Source organism: Marasmius oreades, chromosome 1 (genome assembly GCF_018924745.1).
Source record: "Marasmius oreades isolate 03SP1 chromosome 1, whole genome shotgun sequence".
NCBI lineage: Eukaryota > Fungi > Basidiomycota > Agaricomycetes > Agaricales > Marasmiaceae > Marasmius > Marasmius oreades.
In genome coordinates, this window is record NC_057323.1 from 1134608 (window position 1) to 1153445 (window position 18838).

Sequence of the window (18838 nt, forward strand, 5' to 3'; positions counted from 1 at the left end):
AATAGAGTCAAATTGGCTTTCAAATTTAATATCGGGGAGTTTAGTTCAAAAAAGCACGTTATTTGGAGACTTTTGGCAGACGGACCCGGGCAAAAATGGGCGATAGATAGATAGCTAGATTACACGGCGTGGCCCCTGAGACTTTAAAGCGGTCAGCAGCCTTGGTAATGTCGCAAAGTTATCGGCGGCCTTGTAAGCGGAACGTTTTTGATATCCTTATAATGCCCTTTTATAGGCTTTTTACGTCTCATCCGGCGAGTTATCCCTCCCGAAAAGCGGCATTTTACGACATGAATTCAATTTTTTACCCTTAAAACCTCCCTTAATTGGGACCTTGCTACAGGAACATTTTATTATAAACCCCAATTGCCTGATTTTACCTTAAAATCCCTTATAAGCGCTTTTAACCAGTTTCGGCAACTTTGCGACAAAAGTACAGGGTTAGAGTGCACTAATACCTAATGTCGGGAATTGGACATGGCTGGCAGCTGGCAACTTGTTGACTTGTACAAGCCCCAAAAAGCCGTAAAAAGTCCTCACCACTAAATTGTTAAGATGCTGATGAGCCCGTCATTCAGTGATTGATAAGAATAGGAATAGACTCAGTGTCAAGTGAAAACTCACTTACATCGATGTACAGTTCTACTCAAACGTCTCGTCGTGACAACTGTTGACAGTTGAAATTTGAAACCCAGGTATTCAATTTGAGAGTGTGTTCTTGGTGCAGTTAAAACTCATCTCCCGTTGGACATCTATTATTACAACATATATAAATGAGGAACAGGCCACTCGTGTAACTAGTAATTAATGAAACCTAGAATGTTCAAGCGCTCACCGCTGCCGAAAACCTTCCCAGAGCCGTCCCGCTTCTCTGTCGTTATTGGCGATTTCGTGTTTCCTTATGGAAGATCATGTAAAGCAGGAACGATGTATAACTAGTTGGCGTTCCCTTCTGGTAGATACGACGCTCTTCAGCGGAGAGCTAAACCAGGTGGTGACAACGACAAGCGTACTAGTCGTAGGTTCAATGGCAAATTAAAAGTTCGCTGTGGTCCGCGGTGGGAGTCAGAGATGCTGAATTATGCTGGATCGAAGGCGTGCTGTTTCCGTTCGAAGTTATGAACGTTCCACAATCAAACATGATCAAAATAAGCATCTAAAAAAAGTAACATCGGCAAAAGTGGCCCATTAGCTTTGAGAACTCACCAAAAATTTCCCAGGTACGTGGAAGAAACCACTGCCAAAACCTCCCGCAGGCCGGAGACTCGCGAGAATCGACGCCAAGGCGACTGTATTCTCCAACTACGGATACAGGTGTAAAGCTTTCTTCAAGCCTCTAGACCATCATTATGACTTGGCGCGCTCCGTTGATCGTATTCTTCATAGGAGGCAAGTTGAAAGCTTGAATTCTTCGAGCCTGCGACTGACGACTTAAGCTGTAAACCTTGAAGATAATTAGAATATGACCTCTTCAATGAACGAGGAGGGATTGGAGAGGTCCGGAAGGAACAAAGATGACGCGCGCTCCGAAATAAATCCGCAGCTTGCGTGTTCAAATTGAATGTTCAAGGTTAAGTTGTTCTCCTGGCGAGATACGTGCCTCGACGAGAACAAGGTTCAAAGCTAATCAAAGAACCACAAGTTGAGACTCATCACCATCTGTTAGATATCACACCAATACTCGACGTTGATTAAAAACATCCAACCCGGCTTCCCCAGAGCACTTGAGAGCGTAAAGAGTATGGAAAGAGTCGTCTGCGTCTGCGTTCAGCGCGGTCACCGCAAACGAGCACATGAACCCGGGATGGTCGGCCCACCCGATGGTTATATCAGGCCAGCGGTCCAAATGCCGGGAATGAACCTTTCTACTGGTCCGTTGAGCCAGGAAAGAACATCCCAGATGCAGAGGAAAGAACAAGTTATAATCATGCTCGTGGGCTTCCCATCCTCCGGCGCGGGGTCAGGACTGTTCTTTTCGAAATAGAGATTTTGCAGGGTAGGAACACACTGAAGAAGGGATATCATGTCTGCGTCGGGGAGTGGAATGTGTTCCAGAACATGTGGGTTAACGCGGAACACTCTCGATGGACGATCTCGAGTCCTTTGATACATGATTGCGTAGCTCCAAAAGTATCAGGTTGAGACATTTGCAGAACGTCGACCATACACCGAGTTTGTCCCGTTGTCAAAGACAACGAATTGACTTTGAGTAGCACAACCTTGGAGTTGGACTCATCAGTCCAAGGTACGGATGAATGAGCCTCAACACCCCCAGGTCGTGAGAGCCTGCAGCGTTTGTCGAATGACAATGACGAGGATGGTAAACCTAGTCTGGCGCTGGTAAACGGAAATTTTGTTTTGGTAAAATCCTCAGCGAGAGAAACGTGAAGAGAAGACTTCATCATCAGAACGAAGAGCCCCAAAGGGTCCAAGACCGAGGCGAGTGAGCGTCGATAAGCGTCCTCGGATCGATTCAAGTGCAGATCCATGGGAAGCGAATGTGGAACAGTAGGTTACGCCAACGATTTGCTTGTTGAGCGAAAATATTGATTATATCTTCCGAGCTCGGTGAGTTCGGTCCTTCGGAACTCAAATCCAAGTCGAAGGCATGGGTCGCGGAGCGAAAGCTGGGCTCGATGATATAGTCTGCCACTTCGAAATTCTTTCACGCCAGTATGCCAGACCTCCATCGATGACCATAGAAAAAGCAGTTCCCTCCGGCGACCACAGACCATCGAGGGTTTCACAGGTTGAGGAATCGAATAGACGCCGATTGCACGGACATAGAAGTTGAGAAGGAAGGTTTGTCTCGCAGGTGAGCTTGAATATCTCCACCAATACCTCGAGGGCATCCTATGACCTGGCGCCATCATACACTTCCATCTTCTCTACTGCGTCTCGTCGCATTCCTGGGATCATAAATTTGTAACAGCACTTCTTCAACCTTTCAAGTTCAGAGAGATCTGCCTTGATTCCATCTCGACATGGAAGAGGAATTGGGTAACGGTGCTATGAAAAGGCAGCTGGAGGGATTGAATCGTGTTGAGGGGCATGGCGCGCGCTGTAGACGATATGCTGGTATCGTTACTGTATCCATTTTCGAGAGAACTTTGCGAAAAGGTCAAAGACGGTATTTTGAGTTCGAGCACCACTAGGATGGTGGTTTTGGAACAAAAAGGCAACGCGGGAGCGGATCTGAGTCAATGGATCCCTGGGATACAGCGGCCATGCTTTCAATCTCTGAGCAGTTAAAAAAAGAAGTATGTAGCGATTACGACCAGTTTTAAGTAGCTATGTAACAATAAAATTTTGATTGTGCAAATCTCACGGGCTTTATCGCTGAGATCTAGTCTGTTTCGCGCCATCTGAACGTGGAAGGGGGGTAAGCGGACCGTTCGAAAGGTGGGAGGTAACTGACACCTACTTCGATAACGTAGAACCAGGAGATTAGAGGGTGGCCAAATACTTCCCACCTCGACGTTAACAGTCGGCGTCACTGTCACCAACATGGCAATTGCGATGTTGATGGAAAGAGCTGTGATGCACTTCCACAGCTACAAGCGTGGGTTCAATGTCACAAGATAGTGCTAATACGCCAGTGGAATGAAGTAAACTAGCGAAATGGCCACTGTCCGGAATGTCGACGATCTGCGTTCTTTTCTATTCTCTTCCACATCTCTCAAAGGTCTGCAGGACGGGTTGGAGATAAACGAGAATTGGACAGCATCATCTATTGTGGAATGGCTGCAAGAGGTGCGTAAAAGCACGTTAATCTCGTATGAATGCGATTCTCATCTTTGCTTGGTATATTTCACTAGGAGATACAGTCTTCAACAGACGGATTGTACAGAAAACGTTGCACAAAGTGCCTAAATACGATCGTGAAGAAGTACCACATCTTCCCTTCCTCGTTCTTCTGTGACAATGTCAGAAGGGATGGAGATTATCCGCTGGGGGGTGGTGGATTTGCTGTACGTTTATCCATCTTTAGATAACCGCAACTTCGTCTGAAACGTGAATGATTTTTTATGGACAGGACGTATATAAAGGTGTTGTAGACAACCGTACGGTCTGTTTGAAGGTCCTTCGAGTTCATACGCAGCCTGACGAAAAAAAAAGGAAGAAAATGGTGGAGGTGCGTCTCCTTCTTTCAAGGTTCAAATGCTTTCCAACAGAATTGCCCACATCATAGGACTTTTGTCAGGAAGCACTGATATGGACTCAGCTTAGCCATCCAAATGTCCTTCAGTTACTCGGCGTAAACACCACATTGTTCAAAACCGACTTTTGTCTCGTATCGCCGTGGATGGTTAATAACGATATCGTCACTTTCTTGGAGAGGAAGCCTGATCATGACAGACTGCGATCGGTTTGTCTAGTCCATATCTGGTGCCCTAGCGTTTTTCTAATTACCGTCAGGTAGATACGAGACATAGCAGCCGGTTTAGAATATCTTCATTCACGGTCTCCGATGATTGTCCATGGCGATATAAGAGGGGTATCTGTATACTTTTCTCTCTTTAGCACACTGCCTGACCCTCCTCATAGGCTAACATTCTCGTCGATGAGGACTGCAACTGTCGGTTGGCGGATTTTGGTCTATCAAGGGAAGCACATGGGACAACGATGGTCGAAACCTCTACGGGGGGCATGAAAGGTTCTCTGCGATGGATGGCGCCAGAAATGTTCCAACCATCGAGTACGAGAGATTCAAATGAAGACCGGTCTCCTAGAGATATATATGCCTACGCATGTACGATCGTTGAGGTAAACCTCAATTTTAAAACCCAAGGCATTTGTTGACTTTGAACCCCTGTTCTCTGAATTAGATCATGACAGGAAGGCCACCGTTTCCAGACCTCCTCGACGTCGCTGTTATTACACAAGTACTGCTCAATCGTGCAAGACCGGAACGGCCGACTGGAGTATGGTGTCCTGATAATGTCTGGGAGTTGATTGAGAGATGCTGGGACCAAGAGTGGCTGAAACGACCAACAGCGACTTACATATGTCGTCGCCTGACAGATTTGACGGAGACGGATATATCTCTTGGTGCTGATTCGTCTTCGGCCCTTGCTTCTTACCTTGAGACACCCATCCAGATTATGCTACCTGTTTTAGAGCAGACGAGTGATGGAGCTGTGGTTACTTCGAGTCTCCAACATGGGCAGTCCACTCATGATGACCCTTCTCCCGACGGCTATACGGATGGCAATTTTGCTCAAAATAACACTCATTCTAAACCGGAGTCAAGGGTAAGAAGCAAATCCCTCACTTCTTACTTGACTAAGCTAGTTCCCAACACCACCACATCGTCCTCACCTCCCCGGAACAATAACGCCTCACGTTTGGAGCAATCTTCTGTACCTAAGATTGCCCTCGTAACTCCAAGTCCAGACAGGAGACCAGGCCTCAGGTCAGGAGCGAAATCCATTCATAACTACTTCACGAATCTCGTACCGGCATCAAGGAAGCGATATTCCACGCCTCTTGCGATCGCTAGGTCTTTTGATGACCCTTTCGAAGTTTACCTCAAACCTCCGCCCGATGAAACTCCAAAACAAGCTGCTGAACGTGTTGCGCGAGAAGTTGAAGCCAAGAGGGTGAGCGATGCGATCGATGCAGAGATCAAGAAAGAGTGGAAACGAGAACGCGAAGAGCGGAAAGGGGTGAAAGGGCTGCTGTTGGTAGGACAGGGTGGTAGCGGTAAGTTGAGCGGTGTACTGAACTCTTCCTTATTTTGATGCTTGACTTTACTAGGTAAAACCACGGTTTTGAAAAGTAAGTGATGAGCGTTCCGAGTTAATCTGACGGCAAGTCTCAACAACTCGACCCGTCATTGCAGACTTGGTGGCGCGCTACGAGTATGCTACTTGGGATAGGGAGAGGAGTATCTGGTACACGGTTATACAACTCAACATCATGAGTCTGTTGCTCGACATCGTTGAGCTGATCTATACAGACCTTCAACTACAATCAAAGGAGGACTATGATGAACATTGTTTAACGACGTCCGGTTTCACCTCTCATCATGGCCTTCTGATAGATCCTCTGAAGCCCCTTCGCCAACTGATCACAGTCCCTGCGCTTCAGCGCGCTCTCGAGGAACATGTCAGATCAAACCATTGGTACAGCGGACTCGGATTGTCGCCTCCTGTATCCCATCCAGCACCCCGTGATGTTTTTGTGGAATGTTCCACCGTCAAAAACGCATTCAACGTTGTTGTTGCGAACAAAGACAGCGTCAAAGCTTTGTGGGCAGATGAAAGCGTCCAGATTGCTCTCAAACGTCGAACTATTCGGTATCTTGGTTCTACAGAATTGTAAGCTTGTAGATCATCTAGCTCTGGATGGTGCCGTTGACTTCACCTTAAATTTCTTGCAGTTATTTCGAGCATTTAGATCGTGTCACATCGTCCGATTATTACCCAACGGACGAGGATATCGCCTACGCATATCTACCGACTAGTGGTGCGTCGCGGCCATTTTTTGAGAATGTCTGTGATTGATCGATTCTATCCTGAAAGGATATGAGGACATCAAAATTAGTACGTGAATCATACCTTGAGGAATGAGTGTCACCAGCCTTGACGATCTGATATAGCGATAAGCAGCGAATCTGTTCTCCGGATAGCCAATATTGGAGGGAGTCGAGGGCAGGTATGAAACCATTATTATTTTTTCTTTTCGTCTGGGATGGTCCTACTACTTTTCTATTTGACAGCGTTCCATCTTGGCCCAGGTCTTAACGGAAGGGGAATACAGCACGATCATTTTCCTCTGCCCAATATCCGCTTTCGATGAGGTCCTGGAAGAAGATCACGCCGTTAATCGTTTGGAGGACTCGATTCTCTTGTGGCGCGCAATTTGCTCTAATAATTTGGTGTCGGCCGGGCAATTTATTCTTTTCCTGAATAAACACGATTTGCTGGAGCAAAAATTGAAATCAGGTGTTTCTATCAAGAAACACATACCGTCCTACGGAGATCGTCCTAACGAAAGTTCAATATTCGTTAATTGTATGTCCGACTGGTTTTGTACCTCTTCCATGTCGTCTGACGTCTTGTAGATGTTTCTCGACATATGCGGTCAATTTACAAAGACGTCAGCCCACTGGAACGCAATCGCACTCTTCGTGTGTTCACTACAACAGCCACAGTAGGTTTAAATTAGTTCAGGATGTTTTCGAAGCTGACCCAATCCTACAGGACATCGAAGCTCTTAAACGGACATTGAAAGATACGATGCCAATTTAGAACAGTTCACTCAGGGTTGACAGAACACTATTGTAAAGGAGTCTGCTTTATTTTCACCCAAGGACAACATAAGTCGGAGGATACATGCATGTCGTTTTTCTTTACCATACATACATACAAACGTCCAACTCAGAACACCTCTCGTCGCTCCCAAATTGGATTGTTCTTCGACACTTTCCCTATGCCTCCGAGAGTGACGCGATCCACACTGAGCTTGAGGGAATCTACACGGGCTCCAGACGATCCAGTCGCCCACAAGACAATGGCCAACGTACTAGGAACGTCATCAATAAATCAAACAATATAAGATAGTTTGAATTGAACCCACTTGGTTCCCTGATAATCCAAGATGCCCTCTGGTATTGGGAATCGGGTTTGCGGCTAGATGAAAGGGAAGTGAGCAAAGAGAGGAAACTGAAACAGGTGAACCGAACCAACCCCCATATTCGCAACATAACGACCCATGTTCCATCCATTCACATACAAGAAAGCACGATATGTTCCGTTTCCGTAAGGCGGAAAGTTGACCGATATCACTACGTCAGATCCGGAAGGGATGTCCAGGTCAAACATGGTCCTGAATACTCCGATTCCAGCTGTAGAGAACCCTTGTTCAAGTGGCCTGGACTCCCAAGAAGAATCGTCAAATCCGGGAAGATGCCATCCAGCACGTTCTCCGAAAGTTCCACCTTCGTTCATGACGCCTCGAACGCGATCCGGGAAACTGCAGATAGCATCAGGATATTAATTACGACTGGGATCGGGTACTCTCCCTTACTTGGAGTAGCCGCCGAGTTTGCCTTGCACCTTCCATGTCGGTTGGCGAGTAGCGTTGAGTAGGAAATAGCCTTGGATACCTCTCGGGGTTTTGAGCCATTCGGAGAACTCTGTAAGAAGCGGCCAGTATTCAGAGCAGGGGGAGAGAAAGAGCAGGGAGAAAAACATACGATTCGCTCTAGCCTCTTCCATCCCCATGTTGTCATGTAGAACCGTGATCACATTATTTTGTCCTTTCACAATTGCTCCGTCTGGGAAGGCATAAGTCCTATTCGTAGTTTCAATTATCGCCTGTATTGTATACCGTCAGAATGGTAACCAAGTGTGCAGGAAGGGAACTACACACCGAAACGTTGTTATTATTGGAAGCGCCAAACGTACTTCCCAAGAAAACATTATTGAGCCAGACGCTGCCTGCGAATGCTGGAAAATAAATATACAGGTACGTTGAGTTCAATAATCGTGCTAGGAATGTTGCCAAGGACGAACCTCGACCGCCGGTAATACTCAGATTAACAGCAGTCTCCAGCCCTTCGCTACCGAAGTGGCCTCTCCAGAGGACTGGTCCCTCGCAACTAACACATCGATTTGTTAGCTCGACAGGACTTTCGGAAGAAAGACCGATTTACAAGCCATATTCACATGCGTACAGATAATACTGACAACGATCCATCAGCGTCGCAGCTCGATCCTCAATGAGAACCACTCACCTTCCCATAATACTTCACAAACGGATTCGTAGAATTCTCCCTATCAGCAACCACCCACTTCGAATCATCATACCCCTTTTGTACCTCTGGAAGCCCATCCGCATATTTCCATCCTTTCAGCTCCGGTACCGTAATCGTACCAAGCGTAGAAGACGATCTAAACATTAAAATACCCGGAGCAACAATTTTCGTTTCCACATGTTTTCCATTCCACACAACGGAGTCGACACTCTGATCCGCATACACGGTAACCGTCTCCTGCGTTGTCGAATTGGTATCACCACTCAATCGAATAGTCTTCACCGACTCGTCAAACGTAGCGTTCCTAACCAGATGCGGCCCCTGCACTAACACAGTCTTATTACTCCCAACTCCGAAATGGATAGATCCGTCACGTCCTGGGAGGACAGGAGAGTGGAAGAGGTCCATCGCTGAAGCGTCGCCGAGGATGACGATAGCATCATTCGCAATCGAAACAGCTGTCTGGCCGACTGCAGGTGAGAACGTCAACAGAGTATATCCAGCAATTGTCTTGGTGTCCACGGAAACTTTCAAGGAACCGCTGAAACGGAGTAAGTTGGACCCTGTCTTGATGGCCATTTCGAAAGATTGTCCAGCAGGCCCGTGGAAAACTGCTACGTCTCGCAAGCCAATGGTTGCAGAGTAGAACAAGCTCGCAGTACTATACAGAACTCTGGAATTTCCATAGACGTGGTCGGTGAGAATAACGCGTGATTGACGACCGTCGAGGGTAACGATGAGATCAGAGGTTTGTGGTACAGTGAACTTCCCGGCAGATGTAGATATCCGTATCTTCGAGCTTGTCTTGGCACTGTAGAAAAGAGGTACAGGGTTCAGAAAAAGGGTATGGAAGATCAGCAGACTTGTAGCATACAATGAACTGGTCTGCAAATGCCTGATCACATAGAACCCAGCATTGTTTTCGGGATTTCGCAGCTCCGTAACAAAGAGTTGGCGGTTATCAGTGTATCCAGGGGGTGGCGATGTTACGTCTGAGATCTGACTGATGTTGACTACCCTTGCTAGGTCATCCTCGACGCTTCGAATAAACATTCCTAGGTTCTTGAGCTCGAACCATTTGCGGGTCAAGGTACGATCTTCTGCGATGCTAGCGCCATAGTCGTCTATATAATGTGGTTCGTCACTACAGGACTCATGGAGTATCAGGAATACGTACAACTCGTGTATACACCGGGGAAACCAAAGAAGCCCCAGGAAGTCCCACCATATGTCATCTGGAATTTGTGGGTCAATTTCCGTGCAGTTGAGGGGAATGGTTTGGGAAGAATTCATACATAGATATTCTGTCCCTTCACACCCGTTGCAAACTGGTTCAAATAGTACACTTGCTCGAAGTCGACCCCAGTCAACACATTACAGTCTTCGTATGTCTGATGTGTGTATGGGTTTTAGTGAGGCCATGACAAGTGAGCAATTCTGGACGCACAGGAGAACCAGGACCCCATCCGAGGAAGCTACCTCCCTCTATGTAGAGTGAGTTATACTCGATGTAATGAATGAAGAACACGTACGGAACTCCGGCATCAACCATGGCTGGGTGGGATTGACTGACTGGTGGTAGTCCCAATCACTGGAAAGGATGTTCGAGAATGCTTCTTGTTCGACTAACAGTGGATAGTCTTACCCTACAGGGAACCCTGACCAAAGAAGGGGAGTTGCACAACTTCCCTGTGCTGTAGGAAAATACACATGTCAACGTGTGCTTGACTCTATCACAGGTAAGGAAGTCATACGATATGCATCCATGGCGTAAACGTCCACTTGACCAATACTCAACCCGACTCCAGGGGCAAAATTGCGACCCATATAACTATCATTGCTGACTAGATAACACACTTGTTATCGGTACGCCCACGAAACAACGAACGCACAAACTCACTGAGCGGAACAACGATACCAAGTTCATGAAGAATGTCTTCAAGAGCTTGCATGTACTGGTTCTTTGTGACAGGATTGGGTGTTGCAAATTCGGTGTTGTTAGTATACCTAACAGGCTGTCAGAGGTAGAATTTAATCGAGCGTCAACGACCCTTACTCGTTTTCCACTTGAAAGAGAATCACGGGCCCGCCTTCGCTGATCTGGTGCCGCTTGATGATGTTGACAGCCTCGCGATAGTATTGTTGGTAGCTTTCATGATAATCAGAGTCGTTGGAACGAAGGAAGCCAGCTATGTTGGTGACACGACCTGGTATCCCGCCAGCAGAGCTTTCCCCGTTGATGTAAGGTCTTTATTCAAACACTTTAGCTAACTTTCCACTGATACGAACGACGAAAGTGCTTACCCTGGACGCGCAATGACCCATAATCCGACTTCATGAGCGATTTCCATGAACAGTTCAAAATTCCGATATCCGTCCCATTCGACATGCCCTTCAGTTGGATTCGTCGCTCCCCAATGCACATACGTCGAGACCGTATTCAGACCAGCGGCTTTGAACTTTTGTAGAATATCCCTCCAAAGGTCGGGCACAGGCAACCGCCAAAAATGGAATTCGCCAGACCATACTACCATTCGTCTTCCTTGAACAACGAACGAGTGTTTGTCCCACTGAACTGCCGTGGTCCCAGAGTTACAAAGACCATCCGAAGTGCATGTAGACCGGCGATCGAGACTGTGAAGGTTCAAGTTTCGAGTTGTTGATGCTGATGAAAAGGTTACTCCTGCGAGCAGAATAACTTGCAGAAGAAGTATCAACCAGCGCATGCTGCAAGAGCCTTGAAGAAGGGAATCATTGGATTATTCTGAGTGACGCTTTTACGATGGAAGAATGTGTCTTGTGTTCACGGGTCAGGTGAAAGGTGGCCATTCTGCGAGGAACCATCGTGTATGACGACGTACCGGATCTTATGAACCACAACCGCAATAATACCTCGCCTCTCTCTATCCGAAAAATCTCGTCTGATTCGCGCCGAAAACGCCCTTTGCGATGTGCATCGCTCCCCCGTAATATGAGCCGTGCTCACGAATATCTAAGGCTATTGCGAAGCAGCGCCAGTGCGCACCGAGAACTGATCAAAAACGTGAACAGAAGAACCATCGTGAGTCATGTGCATGAGTTTCCAGGAATCGAGCGTGGGCATGAATGTCGATTATGTTCTCGTAGGTTGTATTCCCATACTATGGAAAGTATCAATTGCCTTCCTACCACGCTAGACTCGAGGTGAAAAGAAAACTAACAGATAAACTGGGAATCAGTAACCAGTGAGTTGGAAATCTTCCTTGATTCCACCTTCGCATGTGAAAGGGATTGCTCGATGAGTGACCGTTGGAATTGGGTGACGGTGCTGCGAAAAGGCAGGTGGATGCTCGTGCTAGTGGACCTGGTCGCATTGAAGGGTTTGCGTTCGTTGTAGACCGCCCAGTCGGATCGTGTTCCGTTCTCGAGCAATCCATGAGAGTTTAGATGCGTTTGAGGGGATGTCCGAGCCGAAAACAGCTGGAGATGCCAGATGGTAGTTTTCAAAAAGGCAACGCGTCGCTAACTTGACGGTTCGCGACCATATGCATCAACCGACCGATTGGGTGCGATTTCAAGCTCAGACAGGGCGAACGGCCAAAATTTGAAGGTCAATTTTATAATTGAGCAGCCCTAGTACTCAGCAAAGTCCTGGGAGTGACTACCAGGATTGTAAGAGACCATAACACCACAAACTCTCCAGCGGGGAGATAAACTGGGCACCGGATACCGTAACTCTGATCAGATCGTTCTAAAGTACTATCGTTGACCCTGTGTTTTCAAGTGGGTAGGTGTTTTCAAATCCACTTTCCTCCCTTCCTCCACACTTTGCATGGTCTCGGTCTTCGACGGAATGAGTTCCTATGGTATTTTTCTATAGATCTACATAGCTACTATTTTTTCAATACAGTGTTTTTATCTTTAAAAAGGTCAATGTTTTCAGTGAATCATGTAAAAACCTCACAAATGAGGTTATTTCCCAGGCGCACACCACGAATATCTTCTCAGTACCAGATATTTCACCTTGGTGTAATACTAGGATATCAAAACTTCGATTTAAGATGATACCGCTCATGTACGCAGGTGGAGGAAGATGTCGAAAGAAGATATCGAGTGAAGCGTGACACATCTGCTATCAATCAGTCGGAGTTACAATTTGGTCGTATACACCTGGACGCAGGAATGGCTATCAGCTGCTCTTCGGCAATGTGACATTATGTGACTGATATTTGAAAACACCCCGTTTTTCAGAGCTCCCTCTCCGGCACCTCTCTTCTACCACGTCCACTCAATAAAAACACTCCAAATTTCAGATTTAGCTAGTAGAGATACTGAGAGTCTGATATCCTTAAGCCGAAGAAGATATATCCATAGAAAATACAAGTCCGAAGTGCATCTCTAAAAATTTGAAAACACCTACACAGTGATAGTAAATGACAACGCCACACTTCAAACAATCTCATTTTGATCTCATTTTTCACGTTCCCGCCATAAACGTAGGCCATCAAAGTCGGTTTTGGGCCCTTCAAACCAACAAGTATCCATCAATCTATCAGACGTCTGCTGGAGGAGAAAATAACACACACCCACATTTAGATCCCGAAGATAGATCTAGGATGGTCCAATGCTCATTCCACTCTTACTGCTCGTCGTCATCTTCTTCTGAGTCTTCTTCCGAGTCCTCCTCTGAGTCTCCATTCTCTCCGTATTTAATTTCTATCGAAATTTTCAAACCGACTTCCACGAAGCATTCGAGAACTTCGAGAATATTGAAAGATTCAGTCTTGCGTGCGTTCATGACAGTCACCGCCACCGAGCGCAAGTAAGAGCGAGAATCACCGTGGACCTTTGCAAATGTCCTATTCCGGGAGTCAGGGCATCGGCTCACTACAGCTTTGACCAGAGCTTGTTGATCCAGTTTTGAGGGATGAACTACAAGGGTAAGATCCTGGAGATTGGGGAGATATAATGCAGAATCAGATGGTGGCTCTATCATGTGTTGATGAGGGAAAGAGAGGCGATGGAGAAACGTAGATGTGGCAATCATGTTTGTAGGCCTATCCTGTTCATCCATCTCATAAGTATAGAAATAATTTTCCTGAACGTGGAGAGTTAGAAGGCTAGGTAGGCGCTGAAGAAGGGATATCAAGTCACGGTCGGTGAACGGAACACCTTCGAGATGAAGACTCGTTAGGGAGCATGTGGGTTGAAGCAAGATACTCTCGACGGAAGAGAGTTCCCAAGGTGACTCCCAATCCTCTGATCCATCGTTGCGTATTTCCAAACACGTCAGGTTCGGACATTTACATTGGCGGAGAACATCGGCCATATGAGATGCTTGAGTCGTCATCAAAGACAACGAAGTAAGATTGAGGAGCAGAGTTTCGAAATGGGAATTGTCACTGTAAGGGTATGAACAAACGAACTTTACCTCCTCCACGTTCTGAAAGGACTTCAGATGCTGCAACATGCGGCCGACCTCACAGTCGTCGAGGTCTATAAACCTGATTTGTTGCCATGGTAAACAAAGATTTGGTGTAATGAAATCGGAAGTGAGGGAAATATGACGTAAGAGAGGAGCCAGTTCGAAGAGATTGAGGAAGACGGCGTCGTCGGAACGAAGGGTCCCTACAAGTTTCAGGTGAGTCAACATCGGCAGGTGTCCCCGAATTGGTGCGAAAGCAGGTCCATATAGAGGTCCAGGCAAATAGCCAGCTCGAGGTGAAAAGCAGAGCTGAATGCTGCGCCAACGACTTGCTTGCCGAACAAAAAGATCGAATATATCATGCTCACGACCACCTCGTGAACCCAAACATAGGTCTAATGGATGTTCGGCGGACCGCTCTAAGAAAAGCTTGGCTGCACGATACATTTTTTCACTGGATCCAGTTGCTTGAAGGCCATCGTTATATATTTCTATCGATGACCACAACGAAGGGGAAGTAACAGCCAACTCCCTCCAGCGACCGCAGACCATCGAGAGCGTCAGGGCGGGGGGGATCGAGTGAAAGCCATATTCATCTTCACTTCCATGATAAAGGCTATTCATTTTGCAGACGAGCTTGAATATCTCCACCATGATCTCGGGGGGAATCATATGAATGGGGGCCAACAAAGACTTGCACGCCTCTAGCTTCTGCTCTACCTCATCATTTCGAATTTCCAGAATCGTGATAATATTTCTGAACCTCTTAATCTCAGCAGAAATCTGCTTTGATTCCGCCTCTGTCTGGAAAAGGTATTGCTTGATGAGCGAACGATCGAAGGGGGAAACGGTGCCGCGAAAAAGCGGAATGCCTGTGATGAAATTCGGTCGTGTTGAGTTTGTGTTCGTTGTGGAGTTGATGACCATTGTTCAACGTGTAAGCTCAAGATTTGAGAAACTGACTGAGACGCGTCACACAGTCACACATGCCCGTAGAGAAGATTTTATTACCCCATTTGGTTATTTTTCGGTGGTTAAGCATCGCACAGAAAATGAGAAAACCAGCGAATGACTATTACGATGTACACATCTAGAGCACTCTTTACTTTTCTTTGTCCATCTCTCACCATTATTGGTCTTAGATCACGAACCGTGATGCCCAAGTCCCAAGTGGCGCCTGTCCCGGCCGTCTCCCCTTGTTCTGATCCTTCAAAATCTTCTCAGCGATGCCAATGCCAATGAGTTGGGGTGATGGCAATGAAGACATCTGGATATTCCGCACACACCTCGGCCGTCAGGTTGAAAGACCATGTTGGGCTTTTCGGTGATTTGGCATGATACCTCCCGGTGGGGAGCCGTTTTTCAGTGATCTGGGTGGTGATTCACATACAGTAGGCCAATTTCGGTCAACATTTCAGTGTTTTGGCATGAAAGATGGCCAAAATTTTTGCAAAATTCGGTGGTTTTGTATGAGGACTCTACCAGGATTATCAGGGGGCCTGTTCGATTGGTTCGTTACTAGTCGCAAATTGGGACAGCCCACTACAAACTCTTCGGTATTGGGGAATTATTACTCATCTCAACTTTTCATTATAAATCGAGCACCAGTGACCACGCTCGAAGACCTGCAACCACCTCAGATCGTTCTCGCAACAATCTGACTATGCAACCCCCCAACCCCGCCTGCGAAAACCTCCTCGATTCTCCACCCCGATGCTTCCAAAAGCTCAATGTAGGCCGGTAAAGTCCGAGCTTCACCATTCAAAGCAACGAGCATCTATCAAATCTGTTAGGCTAGTGCCAAGAATAGTAACACTGTACTCACGCATAGGTCTCCGAGATAGGTAAACAAATTCGCTTTCCCCAGATTTGGAAGGAGGGGTGATGGGACCCCTTGCGGTTGGACTTTCTCCGCACCTTGGATGGGTATTTCGTAGGGTGGAATGGCGGTAGGAGGACAGGCGTATGGGACGACCTATTTAAATCCTCACTGGGTAAATATACAACACAGAAAAACGTGAAAGACGAAACCTACCTGATCGACAATGACCAGCTTCGTCTCCCCAGTTACCGCGGCGTCCCGAAGATGTCTCAGTATCTTACCCGCAAGGGGACGTCCATAGTCATGTAGGATCATGCTCAAGAAGAAAACGGACGGAGGACCATGACTGGGTTGAAGAGGTTGGGGTTCGAAGAAATTATGACCTAGTGAAGAGAAAGAGGGTCAAGGACAAGTTTGTGAAGCGAAGTTACTACGACTTACCCTCAAAAACAACATCCTCGTTCTCAATCGCATCCGGCGCACTCGACTTCCAAAACTGAGCAGAACGCAATAAGCTCGTATCCACACCATGACCCAGAGCCCACAGACATACCTTCTTCGCCTCCTCCATGACCCCTCCACGGTCCTGTACGACGAACTTGAGTTTCGAATCAGGGAATTTCTCACGAATCGTTAACATGTTGTGTCCTTGTCCGCCTCCGACGTCAACGATTACAGAGTCAGGAGGAAGGGAAGCCCATTCGAAGCCTGCGAAGTAAATATGACTCTAGGTAGACGGCTTATGTTTAATCAGAGCAACGCACCGGACAGTATCACATCCGTATTCGCCCTCGCAACTCCTCCAGCGCCGGCGGCAAATCGTTTCAATCTAAATTCGTTCCCGGGTTCTTCGTACCATTCCCAAAGTGATTTGTTTTGGAGACCGAATGCGCGCTGCCAGTACCATATGAACTTGAGTCAATTGGGGGAACGGGAAAAAATGACATACCGCAATCGACGTGTGTTCCTGGGCATCCGAGTGTCCAATCTGGGGGTCCAAAAGAGTTTCCGTGAGGTAGGCAGCGCCCTTGAATAATTCATCGTTGCTGAAAGGAAGCTGTGAGCTATGGCACGCAAGTCCAAACTGTACATTGACACTGACACCTGGTCCACTATTGGAGCAAACCCAGAGAGCTTTTCTTCCGGCCTAGACAAAGAGAAGGAAGGAATGAGTGTCAAATGGCATTGGACAGACAAGCACTGACTTGGCAAGGATCGCAGCCACCGACTTGCGGGTGTCTAGGAACGAGGAAAGCCTGTTGTTCTTGAACGTCTCCGGAGCTGTTTCGGTAAAGACGTAGTTTGTCGCCAGAGCGCGTAGGATTCTTGCTAGTTTAGCAGGATCAATGCCCCTCCCACCCTTTTCAGCGATATCCTTGACGTGGAGACCTTCCGGATGGTCGCGCAACACCTCGACAACGTTGACTGCAACGGCGGTTCTAAGGGCTGCAGGAATGTGGAACTACACAAGGCTGAGCTGGTAGCGGTGCTAAAAGTAGATGGTTCAATACGAACCGAAAATGCAGCGTCAGCCAATGATGACATGGGCATGTTGATTGTGGCAATCAGTTGGGAGCAAGCAGATACAGCAGTCATAATGTGCTTGACAAGATCTGGATTTCGCAAGAGAGCCTCGGCGGGAGACGCTGGGTTGAACGGGTCATTGAGTGAGGGAAAATTGAGATCATTTCTTGAGAAATGGGAGTCGATAGTATCGACGGAGGCGGATATGAGATCGGCGAGTTGGCGAAGACTAGAAGACATGTTGAGCGTTGACTTCGATCGCAGTACTTTATATGGTTCTCACCAGGACCAGCGCTGGCTAAACTGAGCCCATGACTCGGTGCCTCGCCATATAAACTTAGAACGTGAGGTGACGCGTGTGCTCATCCTTGCTTCAAGGTTGACACAAGGACTTAACTACTGAGTCAAATACAAACTTGAAACGTACGCGTGGTATACAAATCGTTGGCTTGGGATTCATTTACCCTGGATGCACAGTGTTAGGAATCGCAACGATTTATTCTCCACGTACTGGTTGGTATATGTGCGCGTCATACGTGCGTGTCTTTGACGACAGTTGGGTTTGGTACAGAATAATCATAGCGGAGGGTTGGGGAAGGGGAGTTGGACAGAGCGAGTCGATTAGGGGGTTGCTTGCAACTTTTACAATCCATTTTCCATGGGATCTGCAGGGAGCGAGTGGTTCCTTGGTACATCAAGTTCGGGTCGATGTCGATGATTCCTTCTCGTACTTATCCCACATAGATCCTCCGACGCAACGACGCAGTGAAGGGCTGTTCTATGTATGCGCCTTAGGTCACTAAACGTAGGTGGAGGGCGGGGTTGAGGGGAGGCGGGTATGGGGTTGAACGTCCTTGATTCTGGGACAAAACATCTGGGCGAATTGTAATGATAAAGTCATATCACTTACCACTGGCTGCACATAATGCCTCATTCCTTCATTCCCGTACTTCTCAAATACGACTATCTCGTCCATCCAACTCAGACTGCCTCCGATCAACAGGAACCCGTCTGTCGTCGATCAAAGATTTTATGTTTCAATACCACTTCCGCAGACACCCGATATCTTCCATGTTTGCTTCAAGTTCGGCTTCCCGTTTCCGATTCCAGGAGAGATACTGGCCATGGGGAAGAATTTGGAAAATGGTTTTGGTGGGATCCAGTGGGATCGCGTAATGTCTATCAAGTGTATTTAATTTTCATCGGATTCCGCGGTTGCATGACACCTTGAATGGTTTTCCCGCAATTTTTGAGGGAATAGTGGGCCAAATGGGAAGGAATGGGACTCCGCAGAGAGTATGTCATGGGAAGAGGAGGCAACCGA

At 47.2% G+C, this 18838-nt stretch overlaps 5 protein-coding genes across 5 annotated transcripts; 1 reads left to right on the forward strand and 4 right to left on the reverse strand.

Annotated features, from left to right (window-relative positions):
* Nucleotides 1-2021: 2021 nt before the first annotated feature.
* Nucleotides 2022-2489, reverse strand: E1B28_000304 (uncharacterized protein; the record flags this gene model as incomplete). The annotated part of the gene is made up of 1 exon (XM_043146115.1): nucleotides 2022-2489. One exon carries the CDS (start codon nucleotides 2487-2489, stop codon nucleotides 2022-2024), a length of 468 nt encoding a protein of 155 aa, XP_043014815.1.
* An 827-nt stretch (nucleotides 2490-3316) lies between these two features.
* E1B28_000305 (uncharacterized protein) lies at nucleotides 3317-7277 on the forward strand. Its single transcript, XM_043146116.1, has 16 exons — nucleotides 3317-3382; nucleotides 3438-3753; nucleotides 3819-3971; nucleotides 4037-4135; nucleotides 4193-4369; nucleotides 4424-4498; nucleotides 4549-4767; nucleotides 4830-5706; nucleotides 5761-5781; nucleotides 5846-6323; nucleotides 6386-6471; nucleotides 6528-6548; nucleotides 6605-6660; nucleotides 6725-7019; nucleotides 7070-7158; nucleotides 7209-7277. Exons 2-16 carry the CDS (start codon nucleotides 3622-3624, stop codon nucleotides 7254-7256), a joined length of 2826 nt encoding a protein of 941 aa, XP_043014816.1. The 5' UTR covers nucleotides 3317-3382; nucleotides 3438-3621; the 3' UTR covers nucleotides 7257-7277.
* Nucleotides 7278-7385: 108 nt separating this feature from the next.
* Nucleotides 7386-12255, reverse strand: E1B28_000306 (uncharacterized protein; the record flags this gene model as incomplete). Its single annotated transcript, XM_043146117.1, has 21 exons — nucleotides 11965-12255; nucleotides 11626-11904; nucleotides 11069-11560; nucleotides 10821-11012; nucleotides 10665-10771; nucleotides 10519-10608; nucleotides 10410-10458; nucleotides 10297-10355; nucleotides 10212-10249; nucleotides 10060-10155; nucleotides 9942-9999; nucleotides 9639-9888; nucleotides 8744-9575; nucleotides 8663-8691; nucleotides 8523-8608; nucleotides 8380-8456; nucleotides 8204-8324; nucleotides 8035-8143; nucleotides 7695-7980; nucleotides 7585-7637; nucleotides 7386-7530 (listed from the first exon to the last, which is right to left on the reverse strand). The coding sequence occupies exons 3-21, from the start codon at nucleotides 11488-11490 to the stop codon at nucleotides 7386-7388; spliced, it is 3099 nt and encodes a 1032-aa protein (XP_043014817.1). The 5' UTR covers nucleotides 11491-11560; nucleotides 11626-11904; nucleotides 11965-12255.
* A 769-nt stretch (nucleotides 12256-13024) lies between these two features.
* Nucleotides 13025-15110, reverse strand: E1B28_000307 (uncharacterized protein). The gene is made up of 2 exons (XM_043146118.1): nucleotides 13330-15110; nucleotides 13025-13266 (listed from the first exon to the last, which is right to left on the reverse strand). The coding sequence occupies exon 1, from the start codon at nucleotides 15093-15095 to the stop codon at nucleotides 13383-13385; it is 1713 nt and encodes a 570-aa protein (XP_043014818.1). The 5' UTR covers nucleotides 15096-15110; the 3' UTR covers nucleotides 13025-13266; nucleotides 13330-13382.
* A 381-nt stretch (nucleotides 15111-15491) lies between these two features.
* Nucleotides 15492-18831, reverse strand: E1B28_000308 (uncharacterized protein). The gene is made up of 11 exons (XM_043146119.1): nucleotides 17798-18831; nucleotides 17506-17743; nucleotides 17196-17452; nucleotides 17093-17137; nucleotides 16940-17036; nucleotides 16755-16884; nucleotides 16544-16698; nucleotides 16432-16486; nucleotides 16204-16373; nucleotides 15994-16143; nucleotides 15492-15945 (listed from the first exon to the last, which is right to left on the reverse strand). Exons 1-11 carry the CDS (start codon nucleotides 17878-17880, stop codon nucleotides 15805-15807), a joined length of 1521 nt encoding a protein of 506 aa, XP_043014819.1. The 5' UTR covers nucleotides 17881-18831; the 3' UTR covers nucleotides 15492-15804.
* Between the last annotated feature and the right edge of the window lie 7 nt (nucleotides 18832-18838).